Genomic DNA, 26,981 nt, shown 5'->3' with positions numbered 1-26,981 from the left:
CACTTACAGTGAAAATGTATTTAATTCAAGAGACAAAAAATTGCTGGCAACTGGTATATTCTGTGAACTGTCAAAGGCATTTGACTGTGTAAATCACAATATCCTTTTAAGTAAATAAGAATATTGTAGTGTAACAGGAAAGGCTGCAAAATGGTTCAAATCTTATATCTCTGGCAGGAAACAAAGGGTGTTATTAAGGAAAAAGATAAGTATTAAGCTATCAGGCATCATCCAACTGGGAACGAATTACATGGGGGGCCCCCACAAGGTTCCATCTTAGGGCCTTTATTTTTTCTTGTGTATATGAATGACCTTTTATTAGTAACATTACCAGATGCCAAGTTTGTTTTGTTTGCCGATGATACAAACATTGCAATAAATAGCAAATCAAGTGCATTCTTAGAAATATCAGCTAATAAAATATTTGTGGAAATTAATCACTGGCTCCTAGCCAATTCTTTGTCACTAAACTTTGAAAAAACACACTACTTGCAGTTCAGAACTTGTAAGGAGTGCCCAACGAGTATATGCCTAACATATGATGACAAGCAGACTGAAGAAGTGGACAGTGTTAAATTCTTGGGATTACAGCTTGATAATAAATTCAACTGGGAGGACCACACCACCGAACTGCTGAAGCGTCCAAATAAATCTTTATTTGCAATGTGAATTCTGTCAGACATAGGGTATATAAAAATGAAAAAGCTGGCATACTATGCTTACTTTCAATCCATAATGTCATATGGGGTTATTTTTTGGGGTAATTCATCAAGCCAAGCTAAAGTTTTCCTGACACAAAAATGTGAAATAAGAGTTATGTGTGATGTGAACTCAAGAACATCCTGTAGAGGCCTGTTACGGGAACTAGGGATACTAACTACTGCTTCCCAATTTATTTATTCATTAATGAAATTTGTCATTAAAAATATATCACTTTTTCAAACCAACAGCTCAGTTCATAGAATCTATACCAGAAATAAGAATAATTTTCACAAGGATTTAAAGGCACTTACAAAAGCAAAACGAGGATAATGGAATGTATTCAAATTAAGTCGGGTGATGCTGTGGGAATTAGATTAGGAAATGAGACAGTTAAAGTAGGAAAGGAGTTTTGCTATTTGGGGAGCAAAATAACTGATGATGGTCGAAGTAGAGAGGATATAAAATGTAGACTGGCAATGGCAAGGAAAACGTTTCTGAAGAAGAGAAATTCGTTAACATCAAGTATTGATTTAAGTGTCAGGAAGTCATTTCTGAAAGTATTTTTTATGGAGTGTAGCCATGTATGGAAGTGAAACATGGATGATAAATAGTTTAGACAAGAAGAGAATAGAAGCTTTCGAAATGTGCTATGGAAGAATGCTGAAGATTAGATGGGTAGATCACATAACTAATGAGGAGGTATTGTATAGAATTGGGGAGGAGTTTGTGGCACAACTTGACTAGAAGAAGGGATTGGTTGGTAGGACATGTTCTGAGGCATCAAGGGATCGCCAATTTAGTACTGGAGGGCAGTGTGGAGGGTAAAACTCATAGAGGGAGATCAAGAGATGAATACACTAAACAGATTCAGAAGGATGTAGGCTGCAGTAGGTACTGGGAGATGAAAAGGCTTGCACAGCATAGAGTAGCATGGAAAGCTGCATCAAACTAGTCTCAGGACTGAAGACCACAACAACAACAAAAACTCTTGTACAAAAAAGTGTGCATTATTCAGGAACAAACATTTTCAATAACTTTTTCCAGCAGTCATAAAAAGCTTAACAACCAATGAAATTAAGTTTAAGAGAAGCCTACAGGATTTATTGGTGGCCAACTCCTACTCCACTGATGAATTTCTCAGTAGAATCAACTGATTTTGTGTGTGTGTGTGTGTGTGTGTGTGTGTGTGTGTGCGCGCACGCGCATGTGTGTGTCTGAAGTACAATCTAACTTCATTTCAGTGCAGTAATGGGTTCATCACAAATAAGTAGTGTAGCAGTTGTATCATATGTTTATTACCTTACAAATAAAAAAAAACTTTTTTTCAATTTTAAATTCAGTGCATTAATGTGATATTAGTAAATGAGTGTTGTAAAATGATCCTCCTATATAGTGTATTTTTTAAAAAATCATTCCCCTTGGGACCTGTAGAAGGTACATTACCTAATTTGTTTTAGTTGTAAATATCTGTCATGTATGTTTGACATGTTCTACATCCTGAAGGACCTCCTTACAATGGATCAATTGGAATGAAAGTAAATCTAATCTAAACTACACAAACACCACATTAGAGGCCTACATAGTGCAGCCACATGTGGCTGCCACAGTATTTAGGCAGGCACCAAGCTGTGTCAGGTAATTTCCTTCAAGTCCTCTGAGTCAGGCACCAACCACAGTAGTGGACCATAAATTAGACATCTCACTAAGGAAACAGTCGGGACATCCGACACTGTGCCACCACCACTCACTGGCGTATATGTGAAGTGGCAGTGACTATCTCTAACATTGCCAGGAACTGATTTCTACACCAGAGACTGCAAAGGACTTGGGTACTGGCCATCAACATTACTTTATGCTGTAACTGTTCAACTCCTGAGTGAACCCAGACTTTGACTTTGTGCATTACTGGAGCCATCTACCCACTAATGAACTTGGGTAAATCAATGATTACCATGAGCTATCACCAACATTTCTTACAAATAACTTTCCCTAAGAAGGAGCTGTTGTTTATGTGCTTTTAAAAAATTTGGTCTGCATTGGTTATCTGGGCTGTTCTTATTATACCTCCATCAGCACAGGACATATCAATTTCTTTGTATGGGAGCCGGTCGAGACTCAGGAAATGCTTCCCAATGCAGCCAAATATTACTAAAGTTTGACATGATGTACCTCCTCGGAAACACGGCATTTAAAATAAAAAATTTAAAAAAAGCTGCGTCATGGAGGGAGGGGGGGGGGGGGGCGACTGGCATATTTTATCTCCTAATAAAACCAAGGAAGGACTGTGCATTCCTCAGTATTTGTGGTAGTGTAGCTCTCACTACCTAAGTAAGAAAGATCCTGGAATACATGGTCAACTAGCAACTTACCTGAGTTCTAAGATAAAGAAAGCTTACTCACATCCAATGTTGGTTCAGAAGACACAATTCTACTCTTGATAACTAAACACTGCTGGAGGAAACAATTCACAAAGTATTACTATTTTAACAACATGCTATTTTTCAATCTTGGATGAGGCCAATAATACTACTAGAAGAGACAATATTCTCAGGCAGCTCTGCAAGTAGGGCGTTTGGGACATTTTCTTGCATTTCAACGGTCCTTCTTTTCATGACTGTTTTTCAGGTACCATGCACAATTGTGACAAAGAGATAATGTTCACAGAGCAATGACAGGAACACTGGTACAATGGTTATTGTTTGTCAACAACTTCACAAGTTTCTGCTACTCACTGCACCTTAGAATGACTTCATGTTGACTATAACTGACAAAATGTGTTTGGAGGATTGGGCAGATAGTATTGTGTTCAAATTATCCTCGGAATGGTCAGTGTGTAAGTATTTTAAAGGTCAGTTCTTGTGACCCTTCCATACCTAAAATGGGAAATACAGTTGTGAGATACATGAAAACAGTGACACTTGCAGACTCATTTTTGATGACTTGTTGATATGGTTGTGATACCTAAAAGATTTAAAAACCAAAGGTCTGATGGTACATAATACACTCAAGTGCCTTAAGGAAAAGACCTTTGTCAACAGACATGGTGCATTTGCAGATTATGTGTGATGCTCACTGGATGTTTAAGTTTATGAATCAGCACAGCAAACCTACTAAAGCTCATTGGCATTGTTCATCATAAGGCAATTAGGCTGGCCACAGGTGACTACAGGACCAACCCTACAGCCAGGTGGTCATGAGGAAGGCCTACTCAGAATGAATAAGTTGATGTAGAGTAACACAAATCTTGCCACAGGCCATACTTATGATTTGATATTTAATGTATTTCTGTTTTTGATACTCATTCTCTATCAATTACAGGTCTTTTCAAATACAGAAATAATTTAAATATATCTGCATTATCAAAATACTTTAATATTTGTGTGAATGATACTACCTGGTCTAACAAACCTAATGTGTCTCATACCATGAAATCTTGAGGCAACATAGGATGAGATGTATCCTGCAAAAATGTTGATATGAATTTTGGATAAAACGCAACTCAAGTCAATAATCACTGGTTCCATCAAGGATCTGAAAATTAGCATGTTTATTTGCAAGCCTTTTGGCAGATACAGAGAACAGAAGTACCAGACACAATAATATACACTAGCTTGTGTTTGTTACTGTAGCCTTCAGAACTCTTTCTAACACCTATCTCTCTCTATAGATATCACTGAAGTGATTTCCATATATCTTTAGTTTCTCCTTTCTGAAACAAACTATATGAGACAATATTTGCATTAACAATAACGGTATTCATAACAAAATTTCCAATATTTTGCCTATATACGAAACTGTCATACAGAATTCGATGTTGAACCAGGAATGTAAAAGTTTAATTATGGAGAAAAATGCTATTCGAGGAGCATTATTGGGTAACGAAAATTGTATGCAGCCGACATTTGAAGTAGGTCTGAAAGTCAATGCTTGCGGCAGAACACTTGTTGCAGTCAGCAAATTTAATGTGAAATAGATTCAGACGACTTAGTTTTTCTTCTCTTGAAGAAATGAAGCCACATAAATAAATCTACTCAAAGAACTTCCACAGGGTTCCCGGGTTCGATTCCCGGCGGGGTCAGGGATTTTCTCTGCCTCGTGATGGCTGGGTGTTGTGTGCTGTCCTTAGGTTAGTTAGGTTTAAGTAGTTCTAAGTTCTAGGGGACTGATGACCATAGATGTGAAGTCCCATAGTGCTCAGAGCCATTTGAACCATTTGAACTTCCACAAACAAGCTGAGAAGTATGAAACTGTAAAATCTTTACAAATAGTGCACGGACTTTTATAATGTAAGTAAGGCACACAACAAACAAAAATTTTAAAATAGGAATTGGTTTCCAAAATGTAATGTTAAGTATGATGCAAACATGTAGACAACAATGACATGGCCTTATTACTTGAAGAAATATAAACGGCTCTTCCAGCAAATTTCAAATATCATTTACGAAGCTGCGTTTGTTCTTGTGAGTTCCTACATATTAACTGTTTTTTACGGACCAGTATTCCTCTTCAAGATTATTTTCTATGATTTCTTCCAAATGACTGATGCGCTGACGTAAGAGTAAAGAATTACAATCAGAGATACAGGAAATTTACAAAAAAAAGCCATTTATGTAATGTAAATAACTAAATTCTTACACTTAACGCCTCGATTGATACTTCCGTGGGAGCACAATTATTTTCGTCCATGGATGTCATCTTCATTGGTAAACAGAACGTGTCTATCACAAGATTTGCATTACACAACACACCCCTAATCTAGAAAATGAATTACACATAACTACAAAAAAAATCCTTTCACCCACGCTGGGCGAAACTATCACCTCTCCATCATATACCTCCACCACCCACTGTCAACTCCCACACCAAAATATTTACACCTGGAGTCACCAGAGATGTTATGATGTTTCGATAAATTTTCATGGCAACGATACGCCTTCTTTTACACAGATTAAGAAATTTTCCACCTACTTTAAATTCGTTAAAAAGTAATTACAGCTGAAATTCTTTTTGGAATAAAAGACAAACTCGAGTAAATACTTCTTTAAATGCTTCGTCTTCATCGCCGCTCCAAATCGGGAAGGCAGTGGTTATCCCAGAATGCAGCATAACATCCAGAGACCTTAGAAGTAGATGGAGTTCGCCATTTTCGTTGGTTGGAGCCACTGCTTCTTGCCCGTGTGCCCAGGAAAAGTGTAAAATTATTTGGTTTCGTATAAAAAATGCAAGTTTCGCATCCGTAGAAGAATGGATAGATAACGTGGTTCGATATTATTCTCGTCACTTCGCTAAACTGTGCGTCATTATGGCGTAATAAGAAGTTTAGTGTTGTGTGTTAATGTTGCTCATTTTCGTCTGCTGCCACCAGCTGCTTGGTGCTACGAAAAAAATCAACTCCCTGGGAAATTAACCATCCACTTCTACGCTTATTGGTTTAAACGACGCAATTTCTAAGATGAGCTCCAGAAACATACCAGCGGACAAGGTAAGACCTCGGTTTAACCAGTAATGAACTGCAGAGTTGTGACGGATGCTGTCACTATAAATCTCTCTTATTGAGTCCTCCATGTATGACAGAATATCCAGTTCATAATGAACGAGAAATCCTGGTAGGCCTTTTAATTACGTGCATCGATGCAAAGCTTGTTTACATTGTGTCTGTGCGATTGTCAGTCTGGGGATTGCTGATATCTGTCATTTTATGCAGTGTCAATGATTCCGCTGATACTGGCGTTATATGCATACGTTTTGTTACTAGATTATTCTGAAATTAACAAATTTACAAGATCCTTAGAAATCAAGAGCAGTACCGACGATTAATTACGAGACATGATGAAATGTCATCCGCTTGATTTTGCCAGAGAAAATGGTTGCATTATTTAGTCTAAAGGGATGGTGGGACATGGTTTTAATAGATTACCAGTTTCTCTGCAAAGCTGTTTCTGTGAATATCGTCCTAAACATGGCATAATTGTTACTTTTTGGGGTACCGCACAAGAATTTCATCTGCTCAGATAGACAAATGTTTTTAAATCGATCGTTTATTTGATAAGTCTTTTCTATTTGGAAGCCTAAACGAGACAGTCTATCAGTACCAGTAAAAGCATATGCGTGATATTATCGTCATGGATATTATAAGTTATGTTTAAAATGTTTTAATCTTCATGCGAAATAAATTCTTAAAGGGGGGCGGGGGGTAGAGAGTAAACGATTTAAGTACGTGAAATTCCCATTGTCTTGTGGAGCATCGTCGTCAGCGCTGTATCTTCTCTTCAAAGCTGTATTGACCCACCTCGTATAGGCGCACTTCGTATCACCTTGCTCTGCACTGCTGACATTGGTGTGTTCCAAATAGTTCAAGAGCATGGAAACTGAAACGGAATATGCAGTTGTGGTGACGTCCAGTTTGCATTGCAGGGCATCTGCTGCAGTGTACACTTAGGCCTATCGTATTGTTTGTGATCAGCAGTCTCTCAAACAACCAAATTTCCTAATGATATTTGATCTGCTGTAATTAAAATCCCTAGTGCAAATAAATTTGCGTCATATAACAAGATTCGCTAGACAAGCAGCATATGAAGTACCATAAATAACTAACGAAGCGAAATATAAATTCAGATGCGTAGTTACTTGACAGATGGAGATGTAACTAGGTTTATTTACCCAGTTCATAAATTGAAAAGGTTATCTGCGTATCTTATACAAAAAAGAAAAGAACGCACTCCACATGTTTTGTTTGTAGCGTCACGCTAATGGGTAGAGAATTTCCGTCATATATAAACCGTGCCAAATATATGACTTGCATATTATATAGCTCAGTTGGTATCGGTATGTCTTCTGCAAAAAAGAAACATTTGTCGAACTTATGTACATGTGCCACTACTATGACACCCCCTGCTACTGGGTCTCTGACATGGTGACAGGTTTCCAATGATGTTATTTCAATAGTAAATCAGAACAGGTGAACATTAATCAGTTCTTCTCATTATGGAACTCAGACGCAGGTATGTGTAATGGGTAGAGAGATACTTAGAAATTACCATAATTACGCGTGTGACCAAAATCATTCTTTGCCAGTTGTTGAAGACAACTTTAAATTGTGAAACTCGAGTAGTAGAGGTAATTGCACTTAGTTCATAACGTACTAAAAAGTGTGCACAACCTGTGCAAACAACGTAGAAATAATGATTTTCAATATAAACTACATAATATTTTAATAATTTTAGGTATCACTGAAAATAGTTTAATCAAAATAAACATTTATCCAATTACATAATAATATGTGTGTGACAAGCACCCTAATTATTAATAGTTTGACAGTTTGCATGCAAAAATATAAATGAATAGAGGTACGAGTATTAATGTAGATGATTTGAGTCATTTATACATTTTTCGTAAATATCATCTCGTTTCATAAATAGAAAATGTCTATCACCTAAAATTTTCATCGTTAGCTCAGGAAGGAAGCACAATATTTGTTCTGAACCTCATCCCTTTCAGCTGCTCTATGCCTTTACCAGCAGATACATGCCTTCTTGAACGTCACTTTCAGTAATTGGAGGTATTGATATTAATAAATGAGGATTGAAAATCATAGTCTACATCAGGAAATGCTGTATTTTAGCCATCTTTTTGTTTACGTGGATAATTTTGACCCTAAAACTACAAAACTTTCAATTTAAACGTAAATATGTAACCTCCCAAAGAACTTTTTCCCTTGACTTACTTGCATTGTTTCACCTTTTTGAAAAGATAGCTTAGTGCAAACAGGAGTGTTATTTCTTTTAATATGCTTACCTGCACATTAGAGTTTCTGTATGTTATATGATCTACTTTTGTATAGGTGAAATTTAGTATTCAGGCAATGTGTCCATCATGTTCAGTTAAGCTGCATTAGGATACGTGAAATCATTTTATAATGTTCCTGGTACAAGTTATTTGCGTTGGCATTTGGTTATTTTATAGGTTTTATCAGTAACAGTGATGTTCTTCTAAATACGATAGTCATTTTTGTAAGAGATCATAACAGGTCATTATTTCAGTCGTACGGTTTGACATGTTCATTGCATTAAACTGACACACAAATAATTTAAAGTGAGCAAATATATCTGTTCCATGTCAAGAATAGCTTTCACTTTACTTTTAGGAAGTGGCATTACAGAAGCATCCGATTCCACTATGCTTTACAACACATGACGTCATGGATATGGCGTAAACGGCTAGTTTCAGCGTATACAATATGGCGGCAATGACGTACACAGGCCAACAAACGGGAACAAAAATACACAGTACCGTCTCACTCCAAAATTAAAATGAAACTATCGGGACAACCCTGGAAAATTAGGGGTTTGCTTCGGGGACAAGTTAAATACACGACAGTAAAAAAATACTTCACCATCCTAAAATAAATAATGAAAAAAAATTAAATTACAACATTCCGCTACACGAACAAAACCACAGGAATCGGACGTTTTCCTGACCTATATAGCTCAACCGCAACTAGCGATACAGTCGGAAGCATCTGTTGAGCCCAAATGTGGTAGTAGACAGTTGAGCTTGATTATTCAGAGAATATTACACATAAAATAACAATACAGTATTCAGCTGGGGGAAAAGTAATTATAGCAATATTTGATAATAAATTTTTCTAATGTGTGCGCACACTTCACATCATTAGTTTGCAGGCAGACAAATTTAACCAATTCACTGCCTTTTCAATAATTTTGTATTTCAGAAAATACAGGTATACCTTCATCCCTTTATGCTGTATTTTTGTTATGTGAAGGAAAAGTTAATTTTTGATCTTCAAGCCTTGCATGAAATGACTTTGCTACTAAAATTAGCACAATACACCGTACTTCTAGCCATGCTATATAATTTTCCATTTTTCACTATGTACTGTGTGCGCCCAGTGATAGTTGCAGTTTCAAATTACCTGCCCTCATCCATGATTTCATTTGGCATTGCCTCCTTTCACTCAGCTGTAGCCTATAGCACAGTGTTCTGGGAAATTATAGCTAAGTTGAAAAAGTGTTTATTCTACAGAAGTGTGCAATAAGACGATTAAGCAAAGTTGATAATGGACCTACGATATTTTATACGTACATGCTGGTAGCTTACATACTCCCTAATGGTATTTGTGATTAAAATAGCGTTTAATTTAGGAAAACTCAGCAAGTGACAACCACAAAACTAGAAGTTGGAGTTATTTCCATGTGGACTATGTAGCTCTCTCTTGGTTGCTGGCAGCATGTCCGTTAGTTTTATATTCTGGCGCGAAAATCGGTAGCTGGTTGCCCCAGTGGAAATCTGAATGCAGGAGATTGAGAAACCCATAAAAACAAACTAAAACTTTTTGAAGTGGTAGGTGAAGACAGCAGCTGAATGGTATAGGAGTTGGAGAAGTTGTGGCCTTTTTCAAAATAGATAATATATAAAGCAGTCCAGAAAGAATTAGCTTAGTTATTAGTTAGATTTGTTGCCAGTATGTTTTACAGAAGCAGCCAGTAGCGATTGTTTTTTACTTTAATTTATAACTTAACTAATTACACATTCCTGAACCTTTCTTCGTAATGGGATTTACGGAATCATGTGATTACTAATTGAAGTTGTGCCGCCGTAGATGGCCTGTTGAAAAGGGCTCACTTCTGTAAGAACTAAGACTAATTATGACTTTCTGGAAGCCGTTAAGTGCAACAACAACAATAATAATAAATTGTACTTTCCGGCAGAGGTGAAATACATTCTCAGAAACTATATCATACACTTTCTAGTGTCCTCTCATTCCAAAGCTTTGAGCACAGCGTTAGGAAACGCGTCTCACAGTGTGATGAAGACTGTGATACTTGGACTAATTTTGCTTTCTTTTGGATAGTTTTGAAAGTACATCCACACACGTTAATCTGAAAGCTACTGCCAGCAAAAAGCATGAGACGTCACAAGAAAATCGCATAATATTATTTTTCTAGCGCACTGCGTTCAGAGACAGTGGGCACCGCTTGCGAAGGGATAAGTGCTAAAGAAAGAACCCCTTGCTGGTTCACCATTTCGTTATATTCGCATTAAGTTTAGCTGTCAGAATACGCTGAAGGACTGTTTATAGGCACGTGATCGTGGAGCAGAAAAGGGAAACAAACCTGAAGGCGCACGAGCTTTCTCGGTAAAGCATTTGACAGTTGGATACATAATGATTAAAGTACAGTTATCTGTGCCGCTTAACTGTAACATTATCTATCATCTGAAAAAGTGTTTTAATACTTAAAACAGAATGTCTGCGGTCTTGAGATATCGCTTGTTGATTAAATTTGCGTTTCCGTTTGTAAATTAATGGGAGTAAATTTTATTTACTAATGAAGATCTTCAGCTTCTTTCAGTGCAGTCTCCTCCTCCGCATAGGCAGTTCGTCAACAAGTGGCCACGAAAGCCTTAACAATTATGCAACAGATGCTTAAATCATTAATAATAATAAAATTAAAATGTTTAAATTGGTTTGTTTATGCCAGTGATTAGTACAGTTTTAAATAATGAGCAGCAAAGTAGCTGTAAGAATACACAAAATATTACAACACTAACATGTATACAGTCACAAGATTTACATCTTCCGAGTACAATACAACCATAAAAAGATGTCTACAGGACAAGAGAATCAGAAAAACAAATACACAGGTGTCCCATAAAATACCTATCTAAGTAGTTGCATTTGAAAACAGGAGTAAATTTCTGAAAAGGTGGACAGTACGCATAAAAAATGTAACTGGCGCTGTGTTTTATTATAATAATCAGCAGTGAAAAATCCTCCTATGGGGCACAAAAAGGCGAATATACTCCTGTTTAAAAGAATCTGACAGAAAACTGTGGTATTAACTGCCTCAATTCTATACCGTTCTCAGACCTTTAAAAATGTTCCCAAAAAATTGGCATGCGAACATATTCGCGCCCTTTTCAACATGTAATTCATTCACCCCTCATTCCCGCCAGCTCCCTTTAAACTGTAACCTACTAGCCCATCGCTGTAAAGTTGCCCATACCCGTCAACTCCCAGTTGCCTTTTCTCACCCACTCATTGTCATCTCTCTCTCTCTCTCCTTAAATCCGTATTTGCATTCTTAAATGCGTATTTGCTGTAGTAATACGACACATTTGGCCTCGTTAATGTAACTTGTTTTGTTGATGCATTTCGAATAACGAAAGAGAGGAATGTGATGTGAAAAGGATGCTTTCGTAATGCATTTTATTCCATTTTTACTGTGTTTGTATTGATAGAAAATGAAGCTGGAACTCCGAAACTAATGCTTGTTTGCTTACTGGTACTGCTTCTTCTTAGTCACATTTTCAGCTTTCAACTCGTACGAACAACATTTTTAATGTTCACGTTTGCAAAAAAAAAAAAAAAAAAAAAAAAAAAAAAACACTTGCGTACATGTTCTGTTAGTCCATAAACGTGTGCAAAGAGGAAAGAAGCAAGGCATGCTATCGTATCTTGTGCATGTCAACAAAGTGTACGATTATTGAAATGCCAAAGAAACAGAACTGCACACAGGTATACCTCAATGCAGAATAGAGTTCTGGTTTTATGAGATTGTCAGTGCGTTAGTTTCACTGTAGTTTACGCATCTTCTCACTTTGAAATCTTACATATCTGTCATTTAGTGTGGGGCCAATAATAGCAATTCACTGGGTAAAAAAAAAGATATAATTTTTAAGTGTCTTTCAGCATTGTGGAATGCTATAAATGTGATTAAGGAAAATTGTTTTAAACTCTTTAGACCTCATAAAATGGATATTTTGCTTTAACATGTATTTAAGTAATATTTTCAGTGATGATTGCCTAACCTATGTAAGATGTAGGCCTACTTTTCCAACAGTAGCGTGTTTGCTTCTCTTCCCGGAATATTTCTCGCTATTAACTCGGTCAGTTTTTCAGGAATAACCAGGCTTAGCACAATTGGAATGTACATCTACTTTGATCATCTGCTTGATTTTACTTTTGAATTTCATTTTGAGGTTCTCAAAGTATATAAGTCTATACCATGCTTGTGATATAACAATAGCTACTTAAATAGTTTCACGTTCCATGTATTATTTGCACGATAAATCGTAATAATGTGGAACGAGTCATTGTATATTGACATCAATTTTTTGTAAATATGCCTCCATGCTGATCATTTATTAGTGTTTTCGTTTTTATTAAAGACAGGCGGATGTTAGTAATTCCCGTCACCGTTACACATTGCAATAATAGATAATCTTCTGTGGAATAAGAAGAGTTGTCAAAGAGAAACGTTTTCAGTATAGTTTCAACTTTTTACTTTGCTGCCTGTCAGGCATTTTATAGCGATGGGTAACGGATCAAAACTTTTGGTTGCAGAATTGTGAAACCTTGTTTGTGCTATAGACAACCTTAATGTGACGTAATGAATGTCTTTTTTTTTCTTCTGGTATTGTAATTATGTACAACGTTGTTCATATTGAAGTCCAGTGGATTATTTACTTAGTTTCATGAGGTGATACCTACACACACACACACACACACACACACACACACACACACACACACACACACGCACGCACGCGCGCGCGGAGGGTAATGTACACAATGAATAATTTTCGGCGGGAGGAATTTAGGGCATGAGATGCTGCCACAACAATCAGCGCGGTCACCTAGCCGTGTGTTGGGCGATGACGAGACCGTTGACAATGTGTGGCTCGGACCTTGGAGCGTTTGCGATTTTGGAAGACAATGAAAAACACAGAAAAGAAGAGAAAGAACGGACACTGAGTATAGTAAGACAAATCTAAAGTCAACTGACAGAAATAATACAACTACGATAAAAGCAAACAGCGCAACCATAATTCAAGAAAATATTGCTTGAACGACTCCACTTAACGAATGAAATGTGATACCTTTAAGATTTAGTTTACTATCGAATGGATTAGTAATCCGTGAACAATGTAGCCTGGCATTTTTGAGGAAACAACTACGCCCCCACACAATGAAAGCACCCAACACGATCGCAACTGGGCACGCGCGCGTCAGAGTGACGTCACGAGGAAGTATCACCGCGGTGAACCATGGAGGTATGAATGCGGTGAACCTGATGTTTTAGGCTATTTAAGATGGCGGACGTCGGCTTTAAGTTTGTGATGTAATAACTCCCATCTTTTTTTACCTCCATGGCCTCGACGATGTTGCAAGATCTTTCCTTCGCCGGCACTCGGTAACACTTTCCAATTCTGATTTCTCGTTGTTTACTATAACGAATTCATTAAAGATGCCCGTAAAGCAGTAACTATTCACGCTACGAATTTAGTTAACGACTGTGCTATGTATCTTTTTCGACAAATTTTGAAGCACTGGCATAAACAAATACCTTAAAATCGCTACATTGCCAATCAACCATTTCCGTTTGAAGTCCTGGGACAAGACTTCATATATCGGCGTTAAAAGGATTTTGAAAAATGTTGCTATCGTTTGCAGTTGCATCAAATTCTGAAAAACGCGTCTTAAAACTTTATTTTTGAAGCATTCACAAGTTTCAGTTGCGAAATCTACCGGAAATGTAGACTCTGATTGCTGACTGATTGGTACGTATTAAAATGCACGAAACATATTTTGTTAGGTTGAGACTGAAACAAAACAGTCTTTCTCTTTGTAATTTTAAATTAAGGTCGTTCATACGTGTGTTAAATCTGTATAAAATGATAAATTCCATAACCACTCTTTGTTTTGTAAGTCAGCCAATGTACTCAAGAAAATTTCCGTTCAGAGCTTTCCCACAGCTAAGGCAGCGTACGTTTTTTTCTTCAATCTTATTTTCTTCTATCTCTTTAGTAAACTCGTGATGACGAGGATTAAGAGCGTGTGATCTTAATATCTAAATGTCGAGTTTTTCCAGACAGTATATTCTCAGCAATATCATTTACTCTTACAGCTACAGTGTTTGCTTTTTCTGGACACATTTCTTCAACTGTCGCAGTCATACAATCGACGCCAGTAAATAGTTGTTTATGTTTTGCTATTGAGTGAGCCACGCGAGAACTAGACACGGGCCCACTTTTTCACTCTTCTGGTGCCCACTTTTTCACTCTTCTGGTGCCCACTTTTTCACTCTTCTGGTGCCCACTTTTTCACTCTTCTGGTGCCCACTTTTTCACTCTTCTGGTGCCCACTTTTTCACTCTTCTGGTGCCCACTTTTTCACTCTTCTGGTGCCCACTTTTTCACTCTTCTGGTGCCCACTTTTTCACTCTTCTGGTGCCCACTTTTTCACTCTTCTGGTGCCCACTTTTTCACTCTTCTGGTGCCCACTTTTTCACTCTTCTGGTGCCCACTTTTTCACTCTTCTGGTGCCCACTTTTTCACTCTTCTGGTGCCCACTTTTTCACTCTTCTGATGCCCACTTTGTGAAGACCTTCCACTGTATGCTTCCCCAAAATCACTCTCAGCTTCTCAAGTACTCTGTCTGCCACTACATCCATTACTAAATGTGATTTCAGTGTCATACGTTCCTAACTGTAGGGTCTTCACACCAACAGTTACACTTTTTGGTATGCGAGTCCAGAGAAGATTATTGAAAGATTCGTTGACGTTTTGTGTTGTCCCATGCAATAGATCTGGATGGGCCAGATCTCTAAATATAGGCTTCAGAGCCCCCATTACTGCTTGAGGCACACTGTTTTTATGCTTAAAATCTGTCAGAGATCCTTCAGCTTCAGATTTTCTATATTTGCACCATGTCTCAGGAGGAGGAGGAGGACACAAACAATGTTCGGGGTTATCAGTTGAAATTTTATGATAGTAGATAGCCCACACAGCTCTGCCATAATAATCTTGAAACTGATCTGTCACCTTGTCAGTCAGTCTGCCAGGACCTTTTATTGTGTTACCATCTGATAGCTTTGCGTCGCCAAGTTTTATTTACAACTGTCTGAGACGTGCACCCATTCTCTTTTTTACATGGCCTACATTGTTTAGTTATGGGCACACTGTAAGGTTTGCTGTCCACTACTGCTTTGAAAGACTTGCTGTCTCCATCTCCCAAGAACTGAATGTACCTAACTCCCCTTTCTTCCATCCCTCCACTTGTTCCCTCATATTTTTTTCCACTGTTTGGCTTATGGGCTTCTACTCTCTCTTTGTCCACGCCAGCACATGTGCGTCCTTGACAATATTTTGTCAAAATCTCAAGATCCAGGACTTTTCCTGTGTCAACACTTGTTGCTGTTGCAACTCCATTCTTAGATTTGCGTCCTCGTCTCTGCTAGGAACCATCAAAGGCGATACTGATATCAGTGCAACCATCATTTGCTCCCACTGCTTCTTTTGTTGCAGATATGGAATCTGTAGCCACTTCCTTTACACAATCATCAATGACATTTGTGTAGTGTTCATACTCTGTAGGAGGACCTGGCAAATTCATGATGCTGCACAACATTTTCCCACCTGCCTGACCCTTCCCAATGCACCTCAGTCCATATACTAATCTTACGTTATTAGTACACAAGTTGTTTTTGCACTTGCTTGATGTGCAAAACAATTTAGAGAATTCGCAGTTGTGACAGGAAAGACGTAAATGACAAACAATTCCTTTCGTATCTGATTCGTCTTCAGACAGTGTTACTGCACCACTACAAAGAGAACAATTCACTGCTTCACTTAGAACACGAGCCAAAATACCGAACTCCACAATTATATTCGTATCCATGTCTTTTTCTACACTGAGCTCTTCATAAACTCCAAAGTCAACTTCCCTTTTTGAAGCGCTGGGGGGAGAGGGTGTAGGGACTGCACTTCTCTTGTCACTGCTGTCACTTGTAGTTCCTTGTGATATACTCAAACAAGCTTCATCTACACATTTTCCGTAAAACCTGTTACCTTTGTTTCTTCGCTTCTTGAATATTCCGCGTGGTTTTGTCATTTTTCTTCTGCAAAATGCTGTCAATGTCTGCTTGCTGAGCGAACTAAAGCCCGCCAAACAAAGTTATTCACGAAACACTTGGCTCCATTTAAACCAAGAGCTACGGAAACAATACACTGCGTAAAGCAGACTGTCAACTACAAAACAACAAACCACAGCCTTCTGTAGTGAATAGTTTCGGAAACATGACCGTTCAAATGAGTCAATGTAAGTCGCGAGGAGGAAAACTGACAGTGGAGATGTACAGTAAAGGACGATAATACCAACAAGATAATATTTCCACCAAATAAATAATATATCAGAATGTTCTGGAGATTCCGTAGAGTTTAATGAAACAAAAAAATAAAAATCATTTTTTTTTCCATTTTTTGCCCCGGGTCTCCCCTTAAATCCGTGGAGGTTGGTGCGAAGCGGAGTTGGGTAAACTCATCCAGATGCTTTTCGAACTGCGCACGTACACTGCGGGCTGCGGGGCACGTTCCACTGGCCTGCTGGTAGATGCCATCGTGCCGAGGAGAAACGTGTGTAGGGGTGGACTTGTTCTCCAAGAAGATCCGAGTGAACTGTTAGCGTGCCATCGTTGTTAAAGTGCACCGTGCATGGGAAAACGGTGCTATAAAACCGACGCAGAGACAACTGTGGTGCACCACGGACCATAGATGACAGGGATGAACGATGTGCAACTGTTGAGCTGCTGACCGCCCAGATGAACCAAGGGGCTGCCAACAGTGTCTCCTCAGTAACCGCTAAGAGAAGGCTGCCGTGTATGGGCGTCCGCAGCAGGCACCGTTTGATGCACACGTACTGACTGCTGTTCACCCGCGACTAAGGCTGAAATTTGCGAGCCAACACCGCGCCTGGAAGTTCACCGATCGGCGACAGGTGGGCTTTCGGATGACAGATGGCCGTTGACATGTACGACGCAGCGTGAAACGTCTGAAAGCAAACACACTGCAACAGTCACCGGAAGGGATTACGCAGCAGGAGGGAGCATTATGGTCTAGGGAATGTTTTCGTGGCATTCGCAGAGTGATCTCGTCAGTCTGGAATGTCACCGTATTTTCTTCGTGTAGGCTACTTCTTGGATAGAAATCAATAACTAGTGTTTCTTTAGTTTGCTCTGTTCAATAAACTACTAATAGAAGTTCTGTTCAGAAACGCACCTCGGTGGCTCAGTGTTGAAGTTCCAGACTGTATAGTCCTTGGGTTTTGGGTTCAGTTCCCTATTGGGTGTACGGTTTCTCCCGTTATTTATCGCTTCTATCAGCTATAAGAATGAGAAGGAGTCAAGTGAAGTTATACCGTCTTTCTGAGTAACCTACATGTTGAACCCACCTCAGACTGGCTGTAAAAGTCAGTTCAGAGGAGGAAAGAAGTGAAGGGCACACTACCGTGCGTAGGAAAGTAGTGCAGTGTTCAAGCCAACCTACGGGTTGTGAGCATAGCTTTACTTGCTTGACAGTGTAACAAATGCAGCATAAAAATATTCCATTGGCGGGAGGCCTTAGCAGTATCACTACCGATGCGGCCCAGATTGGCTGACTCTGCACTTGCCCGTACTTCCCTCTCCCCCGTCAACTCGCAGAAGTTCTTTATATTAGTAGCCAAAGGTGAGAGTACTGCCAGCAGAAACTGTTAAAACACCTAACTCCATTGTACAAAGATTCCTAAATTGCCGGATATGGACGTCTCATTCGTGTTTGTAGTACTAAGAACCAAGTAAGAACAGTAGTTGGTAACGAGTAACATCAAAACACTTAGAATCTAAAGTCTCCTAAAACTTGTGTGGCGTCCAAAGTCACCCGAAATTATTTAGTACTAATTCTGAGTAAGTTTTTCGTTAGAATATTGAATAGTTTTTAGATCCAACATGCGTCAACGCAGCGACTTACAGAGATTTGAGACAACGGATTTGAGGACAAAAAAGAGTTAATAGTAGTTAAACTCACTGGCAACTGTTTTATGGGGAAAATAAGAAGACAAGTTAGGAAGACTTTTTTCGTGTTTCTACGCCAGTTGTAATTATTGCAGCAACGTTTTGCCCACGATTTAAAAACAATTACAGTAAGGTCAGTGACGGATTTACATATATTCCCACTAGGCACGGGCCTAGGGGCGGCATGTACTAATTTTAACATCTTAAGTTTTAAAATAACTGCGCTTACAAACGACAAAAATTTTTAACATTGTTAGAAAACTTGCTGGTTTAAATAACCATTAAGAACGATTTTCGACAATAAAAGCTTCGATATACTGTATACATAGTTTACTTGGCGACTGAATGGAAATTTAGCATTGGGTTCATGATTATTCAAAATATTTTGAAGTAAGCTGTCAGTATCGCAATCTACAATACAATATTTGAAACGTTATTATTCCGAGAATGTTGTCGACTTCTACTTGAACCGTACCATATTTTTGCCGTGAAAATACCGGGACCCCTGAAAAGCTGCGATAAACTAATCAGCAGTTTCTGAAATACTGTAACCTGTGTTGGCCTCAGTATGTAAAACCCGACTCTACTTAAATTTCTTGTAGAAATTACGGCGAAGTATCAAGCCAGTCCTCCATTACTGTAATTAATGTGAAAGCTCTGTGGTCTTCAGTATCTGAGCTTTGATTAAATAATACCCGTTTAACAAAACATGTTGATGCTGGGAATGTTTTACATTTTTAAACACACATTTATACGAAAAGAACATAAGCAGAATATCTAATAATGTGTGAAATACACTTCACAACAGTTTAAAATATTTATTTACTTAGTTACTTTTTTGGCGAAAAAGAAGAAGAAACCAACTATCGTTTGTCTCATTTATTGTGCTGCAGCCTGCACGATATCACAATTCCCACTCTGTGTAATCGAATAGTACGTGGCATTGCAAATTTTATATTAAACTTCTTAACTAAGTTTTGTTTCTTCGAGGAAAGGTTATTTTTATTTTATGTTGGAACAAAAGGTGCATTTGCGTGTAGACATAACAGCAGTGTTCACACACATCACAACACACCACATAAACTGCCAAGAAGACTACTAAAAGCATGAAATTTTCACTCTGCTGCGGAGTGTGCGCTGATATGAAACTTCCTGCCAGATCAAAACTGTGTGCCGGACCGAGACCCAAACTCGGGACCTTTGCCTTTCACGGGCAAGTGCTCTACCATCTCAGCTACCCAAGCAGGACTCACGAGTCGTCCTCACAGCTCTCCTGCGAACCTTTGGAGGAGAGCTTCTGTGAAGTTTGGATGGTAGAGACGAGGTGCTGGCGGAAGTAAAGCCGGCAGGTGTACTTCTACTGTTAACTGACAACAGAGAAACAGGCGGCAATGAAATTAAATTATTCTGCATTGTCGTTCTTTCATAGTACATTTACGTTGAGTAATCAGAGTTGGTCAGTTCATCGCTCCGTGTTTAAAGGAAATATCTTTGTGCTCGTGTGCCTTGTTTAAAGTAAAAAGCTTTGTGATCATGTGCGGTGTTGTACGCTTGGAACTGGAAACTTTCTTTCCTTTTACAATTTTTTTCTTTTGTTTTGACTATTTGGTTGACAGTTTTGTAAGTGCCTTAACATGAATAACAGTGAAAAAAGCAAAGGTGCAAAAGAAAGTGGGGGCGGCATTTTGGAAATTATCGAAGGAAAGGCGAGTACGAGTAGCCAGCGTTCTAAAAACTCTTGGCAGAGTATATAAATTTTTCGCAAATAAATGTTGCTGGTTCGACTTAAGAGTTCAAGTAGTACGGGTGATATTTCTGGCACTGCAGCTATTGTTAAAGCAGTAAAAACAAAAGTTAAAAATGAACAAACGCAAATTGTTCCTGATTTCGAGTTTCACGAAAAACTAAGTGTCGAGTCACACATTACAAAAAGAAATAACCTCGTTAGTGATGATCCTGCAGAGTGGTGTGTCAATGAATCAACAATAGACATGCTCTTACAACGTGGCATTAATCAAAATTGTAACGCTGATTTTTCTTCTAATTCAAGAAGACCAATAAGCGATAAAACCAGATATTTGAAAACATGTATTATACCGTAAACTTTTAAATGGTGAATCAACTTTGCATGAATTTCTAGTATAATCCTGTAGCACCGGTGGTGCTTTTTTGCACCAAGTAAATTGTTCGGAGGTAAGGCCGCGATTGCTACTAATGGTATTGCATAATGGAAAAATATTTCTAATATTTTATCTCGTTGTGAGAATTCACTTGAACACAAAATCTGAGTTATCACTCTTAACAAGAAAAAATTCACTTGGAACAATAGAAAACATTTCGAGTCATATGTTGAGACAAAAAAAAATGTACTGGCGCAGTGTACTTCACTCCAAGTTTTCCCATTCTCTGGAGCTTCTCTCTCAATCGTCCTTCTCCAGGTCTGTTTGGGACGACCACGTTGTCTGGCACGACGTTCTCTAACTCCTTGAGGGTTCCAGTCCAACGCCACCCTTTCAACAGCTCCATCTGGTTTCCTCAATGTATGCCCAATCCAGTTCCATTTTCTTTCCTTGATTTGTATATTGATTGGTTGCTGATTTGTCTTCCTCCAAAGATCTTCATTTGTCATTGTATCTGGCCATCTCACATTTAAAATACGCCGGAAACAACGGTTGATACAAACTTGGAGCTGGTTTTTGATGTGGTTAGTCACCTTCCCAGTTTCGCAATCATGCAACAGAACAGCATTCACACTGCTATTGAAAAGTCGGAGTCTGGTCTTTGAGACGTTCCTATTTCTCCAAACAGGGTACAGTTGTACAAACGCACCATTTGCTTTGCGGATGCTACTACGGACGTCCTCCTCAGCGCCTCCTCAGTCGTAACTATACTTTGGAGATAGAGGAAAGATTGGACATGTTCTATGTCCTCTCCGTTAATGGCCAGCCTAGTCGTGATGGTCGAATTTATCCGCATTTCTTTGGTTTTGCGAACATTTATCTTGAGGCCACCAACTTCGCTTCTCTCTGTAACCTGGCCAGTTTCTCTTCGATGTCGCGATATCGTTGTGCCGTTAAGCAGATGTCTTCTCCGAAATCTAGATCTTCGAGCCTATCCCGCCTCACCCATTGCACACCTCTGCTCCGTCCCCCCATCACTCTCTTCATCACATGGTTAAATACCAAAAGAAATAGTGTTTGCGGAAGAATACACCCTTGTCGTACTCCCGAATTAACTTGGAAAGGCCTTGTTAGTTCTCCATTATATAGTACTTGGCATTCATAGTCTTCATACATTTCCTTGATAATGATAATCTTCGTTGGAATGCCATATTTTGCAAGTGTACCCACATGACTCTTCTATTGACAGAGTCGAAAGCCTTTTAAAAGTCAATGAAGGTAAGGTAGAGGGTGTGTTGCCACTCCGCACTTTGTTCCAGAATAATTGTGAGAGTATTGATAAGGTCCACACAGTTTACATGTTTTCTAAAATCCAGCTGCTCTCTCCTCAGTTGTGCTTCCACAGAATCCTTAATACGCTGTAAAATGATCCTCGAAAGTACCTTACTCGGTACTGATAATAGGGTAATGCCCCGCCAGTTGTTGCAGGTAGTAACATCTCCATTTTTGTGTATTTTCACGAATACCTTGCTTCTAATCTGTTGGCAGTTTCTTCTCTCTCCATATCTTCCCTAAGAGGATGTAAAATAACTAGACAGTCGTGTCAGAGTCTGTTTTCAGCGTTTCAGATTTATATTATCTGTTCCTGGTGCCTTCGCATTCTTGATCTGCTTCAGCGTTATCCGATTTTCTGCTTTCGTGGGTGCATTTACATCAATGCTAGGATTAGGACCAATGTGGTCCCTTTGTTCTTATTCTTCCACCTCACCGCCAAGGTCTCTATTTAGAACTTCGTTAAAATGTTCCTTCCACCTATGTGATCGTTCTTCATGTGTTGTTAGTATCTCCCCTTTCTTATTCCTTACAGGTCGGTTCCTCCGGAAGCTTTTCGTTGAGAGCATCTTAGTGATACCATATACTTGTTTCACATCCCCCCCCCCCCCCCCCCCCACGCTGCCTGTTCTGCTCTATCAGCCTGTTCATCTATCTCTTCTCTCATTTCTTTTCACTTCCTTATCTGCTGCCCTATAATCAGCTTGTGCCTGTGCTTTGTGTTGTATGCTCCTGCTCTGGTTTACTTTTCCCTTAGCCTCCTTTCTATGGGTGATCCTTCTTGATGACTGGGTGTTGTGTGATGTCCTTAGGTTAGTTAGGTTTAAGTAGTTCTAAATTCTAGGGGACTGATGACTATAGATGTTAAGTCCCATAGTTCTCAGAGCCATTTGACCCATTTTTTTTTATGGGTGATCTTCCTCCATGTATGTTCGGACATCCAATCTCTCCGCAGACGATTTTTGAAGCAAAGTTCTCTCACTCACTTGCACGAGAGTATTCTTAACTTCTATCCACATTTCTTCAATGTCCTTATCCTCAGCCATCTCCAGTCCCAGCGCCTGGAATCTATTCCGGAGTTCCAGCTGGAACCCCTCAGCTACCTGCTGAATTTTTAGACCATGAAAGAAAAGATATTTTCTTGTGTTCGTTTCTGTTGTCTTTCGACAGAAGAATGTGTTGACACAATGCAGTTTTAAGTTTGTTTTAAGCACTGCCGTACACGAAGTACAGTTCAGGAATCATATAACATTTTGATTGAGCGCGACAAGACCGCTGACGCGTCCTTCAGAACAACGGAAACCGCTCACAGCGCTACCACCCAAAATGGCAATTGTGAACTGATTAGGTAATAGTTATTATTTAAAACATGTTTTTTTTTGAGTGGGGGGGGGGCGCATAATAGTGTGTGTCTAGGGGCACAAAATTTTTAAATCCGCTACACACTGATGTGGCAAAGGTCACGGGATGACGATGGCGTAAGTGTCTCGTGCACAAGGTATAAAAAGGCAGTGCATTGGCGGAGCTGTCACTTGCACTCAAGCGATTCACGTGAAAAGGTTTCCGACGTGATTATGGCCACACGTCGGGAATTAAGACTTCGAACGCGCAATGGTAGTTGGAACTAGACGCATAGGACATTCCATTTAGGAAAGCGCTAGGGAATTCAATATTTCGAGATCCACAGTGTCAAGAGTGTGCGCCGAGAATACCAAATTTCAGTTATTGTCTCTCACCCTGGACAACGCAGTCGCCGATGGCCTTCACCTAACGACCGAGAGCAGCTTCGTTTGCATAGAGTTGACAGTGCTAACAGGCAAGCGGAACTGCGTGAAATAACCGCAGAAATTAATGTGGACGTACTACGAACGTGTCTGTTAGGAGAGTGCGACGAAATTTGGCATTAATGGGTTATTGCGGCAAATGACCGCGCTAGTCCCTTTGCTAACATCGTTTCCAGCTCCTCTCCTGGGTCGTGACCATATCGGTCGGAACCTAGACGACTAGAAAACCGTGGCCTTGTCAGACGAGCTCAGATTTCATTTGGTAAGAGCTGATGGTTGGGCTCGAGTGTGGCGCAAATCTCACGAAACCATGCACCCGGGTTGTCAGAACGGCACTGTGCAAGTTGGTGGTGACTTCATAGTGGTGTGCGATGTGTTTACACGGAACGAACTGTATCATCTGGGCCAACTAAAGCAATAATTGACTGGAAACGGCTATGTTCGGCTACTTGGAAACCATTAGTAGCCATTGATGGACTTCATGTTCGCAAACGACATTGGAATTTTTATGGATGGCGCTGCGCCATGTTACCAGGCCACAATCGTTCGCGATAGTTTGAACATTCTGTAGAATGCGAGCGACCACGCAGATTGCCCAGTATGAATTCCAACGAACATTTATGGGACATAATCGTGTACAAAATACTGCACCGGTAACACTTTCGCAAATATGGACGGCTATAGAAGCAGCATTGCGCAGTATTTCTGCAGGGGACTTCCAACGACTTGCTGAGTTTATGGGCCGTCGAATTGCTGCGCTACGCCAGGCAGAACGAGGTCCACACGATATTAGGAGGTATCCCACGACTTCTGCCACCGCAATGGAGCTCGCCCGCATTGCAGTCGATGGAAAAGGAAGGCTTTCAACAAACTATAAAGCAGTGTCGAAGAAAACGTAATGTTCAACATTATTCGAAGTTGAATCTAACGTGGAATCTTAATGTAATTATTTGTCAAAACCACAGCTCAATTGCTGCTTCATTAATTTTTGCGTAAGAAGATCGTTATTTGAAAGTAGCGTATAGCTATCCTGAAATGAAGACAATTTCGGAGGATACGGGGTGTTCAAAAAGTCTCTCCGCAGTGCCGTATGATTGTTAGCCGCGCGTGCCATATACCGAAATGAAACTCTGTGATATACAAGTTATTAATCTATTGAATATTCATTTTTACTGAGATAAACGAAACAGTGGAATGTTTCAAGAGTCTACTTGAAGGGAAGTAACCCAGGCAGGCGAATAATCATGCGGCACACGCGACTAACGATCATACGGCATTGCGGAGTGACTTTTTGAACACCCCGTACAACACACAAATTCCTACTTCAAGATGTGGAACCAATTTTCTTCAGTGTCTTCTAAAATCCAATAGAATTTCGGAAGAGATACTTCAAAAAAGAGTTGTTCTGAAAACAATACGTACCTTCTCTTTTAATAACTGATGAACTGGAGCAATTAATGTCATTGGATTTCATATTTATCTATTATTAAAAACATTTTATTCACTGATAAAAGTTTTTATCAATGTATATGAGCAATGTTTCGAATAAGTATTTTTGTTGTTCAGGAAAAACGAATAATAATTTTGTCTGTATTCGTTATTCAAATAAATTTTGCCCGACTCTAGTAAGAGAAATGTATTGGGTCCGCATATAATGCAAAATTGTAGCTTTCTTGCGAGCGCGTGGTATCCGCATGGCCATTGGCATGCGCTCACTCGCGTAGAGGCAACGTAGGTCATCTTCCACCGACGTTTGCGAAGTATATTGGTTCTGTCATGACTTCTCCTCCCCTTGGATCCGTCCCTGATTAATGTATTACGAAATTGTTTCATCTGACATTTACCTGCATGTTTTGCATGTAACTCGCGTTGGCTTGAAAGTGCTTGCTTACATTCGACCCATCCTACACGTAAAATGAGTCCACAACTTCGCGACTTGTCTGCGAATGTTGAGTTTCACGGAAACCCGAGGCGCGTGCCGAGGACAGAAAGTAATTCCTGTACAAGCTTAAAACTAAATAGCAAAACGATCACAGCTCAGTAATCAATATTATTTGTGGCTTTGTAGAGTCATTTAGGACGGAATACAATATTCTGGTGCACAAATTCAGGATGCAAAACTTTTTAAAGCTCATCATATTTCCTTTATGATTTTTCTCCACGCGTGTCACATACAGTTGTCTAAAATGTACGTACTGGATGGTTCCTCTGAGAAAGGGCAGTGCCATTATTCTTCCCCAATCAGAGCATAAGCTCTGCTGTAATGACCTTGATATACAAACCAAAATCTTGCGTCTCTCCTACCTAATGCACAGAGTTAGCTAGTGCTGGTATAGCAGCAGATTCATTTCACATGGTTGGGAAGCATGGAACAGTTCATTGCATTTTTTTCTGAGGGACAGATAATGATAGGACTGTACCACTAAGAGGACTGTCTGCATTGTTGCCAGATTTCATACAAAGTTGCCAGATTGCTCGCCCCCCCCTCCTCCTCCCAAATCTCTGACGTAACAGGTCACTTGGGCTCCGTATAAAATCTTTCGAAATTCAAAAATTGGCGGTAAATTCAAAATATCCCAATTGTCGTTAGTAGTATGTATATTGGCGGGAAATTGTGAAATCCAAGACGTCGGATTTAGTTCAACTGTCCAAAGTGTAAAATCCAAGATGGCCACTTGTGCTACTGGGTTTTCCCCAGCCATAATTGCTATACGTCCATCGTATTGGGTCCAAACGATGTCCACTCACTGTCAAATTAGGGTGATAGCAACTACTTACCTGTTCTTTCCAGCATAAATCTCTATGTTGAGAAGTCGGTTGTTTAGAATCGCGCCCTTGTTTGGATATTGAAGGGAGCCACACCTGACAGGAATATTTTATTTGTAGCGTTTTATTTGTTGTTGCATTTATTTACGTAGTAATAAGTGTATTCCTGCCCATTGGCGGTGCCGTATTGCAGGAAAAAACCGCAGAGGCAGAAACAGAAGTTTATGTCTGTGTTGCTGGGTGCAAGCACGAGAAGGGAGGTGGTATATGCCATATATATATATATATAAAATCCAACAGCCATTATGAATTAAGATACAGAGGAACTACAGGCATTGGCTACGAGCGGGCAATGATTAAAATCAACGGGGAAAGTTGAAAATTTGGCGCCACATTAGAAGTATGTGGAAAGTTGAGAATTTGTGTCT

At 39.4% G+C, this 26,981-nt stretch overlaps 2 protein-coding genes across 2 annotated transcripts in view; one reads left to right on the top strand and one right to left on the bottom strand.

The window, feature by feature from the left end:
• LOC126094922 (tetratricopeptide repeat protein 5-like) overlaps nt 1–5,585 on the bottom strand; it is a 134,881-nt gene extending 129,296 nt beyond the window's left edge. Inside the window, exon 1 of the mRNA XM_049909569.1 lies at nt 5,338–5,585. Coding sequence (XP_049765526.1) covers nt 5,338–5,403 — 66 coding nt within the window. The 5' untranslated portion in view covers nt 5,404–5,585. The remainder of the gene's footprint in view (nt 1–5,337) is intronic.
• Nucleotides 5,586–5,840: 255 nt separating this feature from the next.
• LOC126094673 (ubiquitin-like protein 3) overlaps nt 5,841–26,981 on the top strand; it is a 487,449-nt gene continuing 466,308 nt past the window's right edge. The window contains exon 1 of the mRNA XM_049909183.1: nt 5,841–6,184. Coding sequence (XP_049765140.1) covers nt 6,155–6,184 — 30 coding nt within the window. The 5' untranslated portion in view covers nt 5,841–6,154. The remainder of the gene's footprint in view (nt 6,185–26,981) is intronic.

The sequence above is a fragment of the Schistocerca cancellata genome, chromosome 8 (assembly GCF_023864275.1).
Source record: "Schistocerca cancellata isolate TAMUIC-IGC-003103 chromosome 8, iqSchCanc2.1, whole genome shotgun sequence".
Taxonomy (NCBI): Eukaryota; Metazoa; Arthropoda; class Insecta; order Orthoptera; family Acrididae; genus Schistocerca; species Schistocerca cancellata.
The sequence above is the reverse complement of the archived record's forward strand: the minus strand, read 5'-3'. Positions and strand labels throughout refer to the sequence as shown.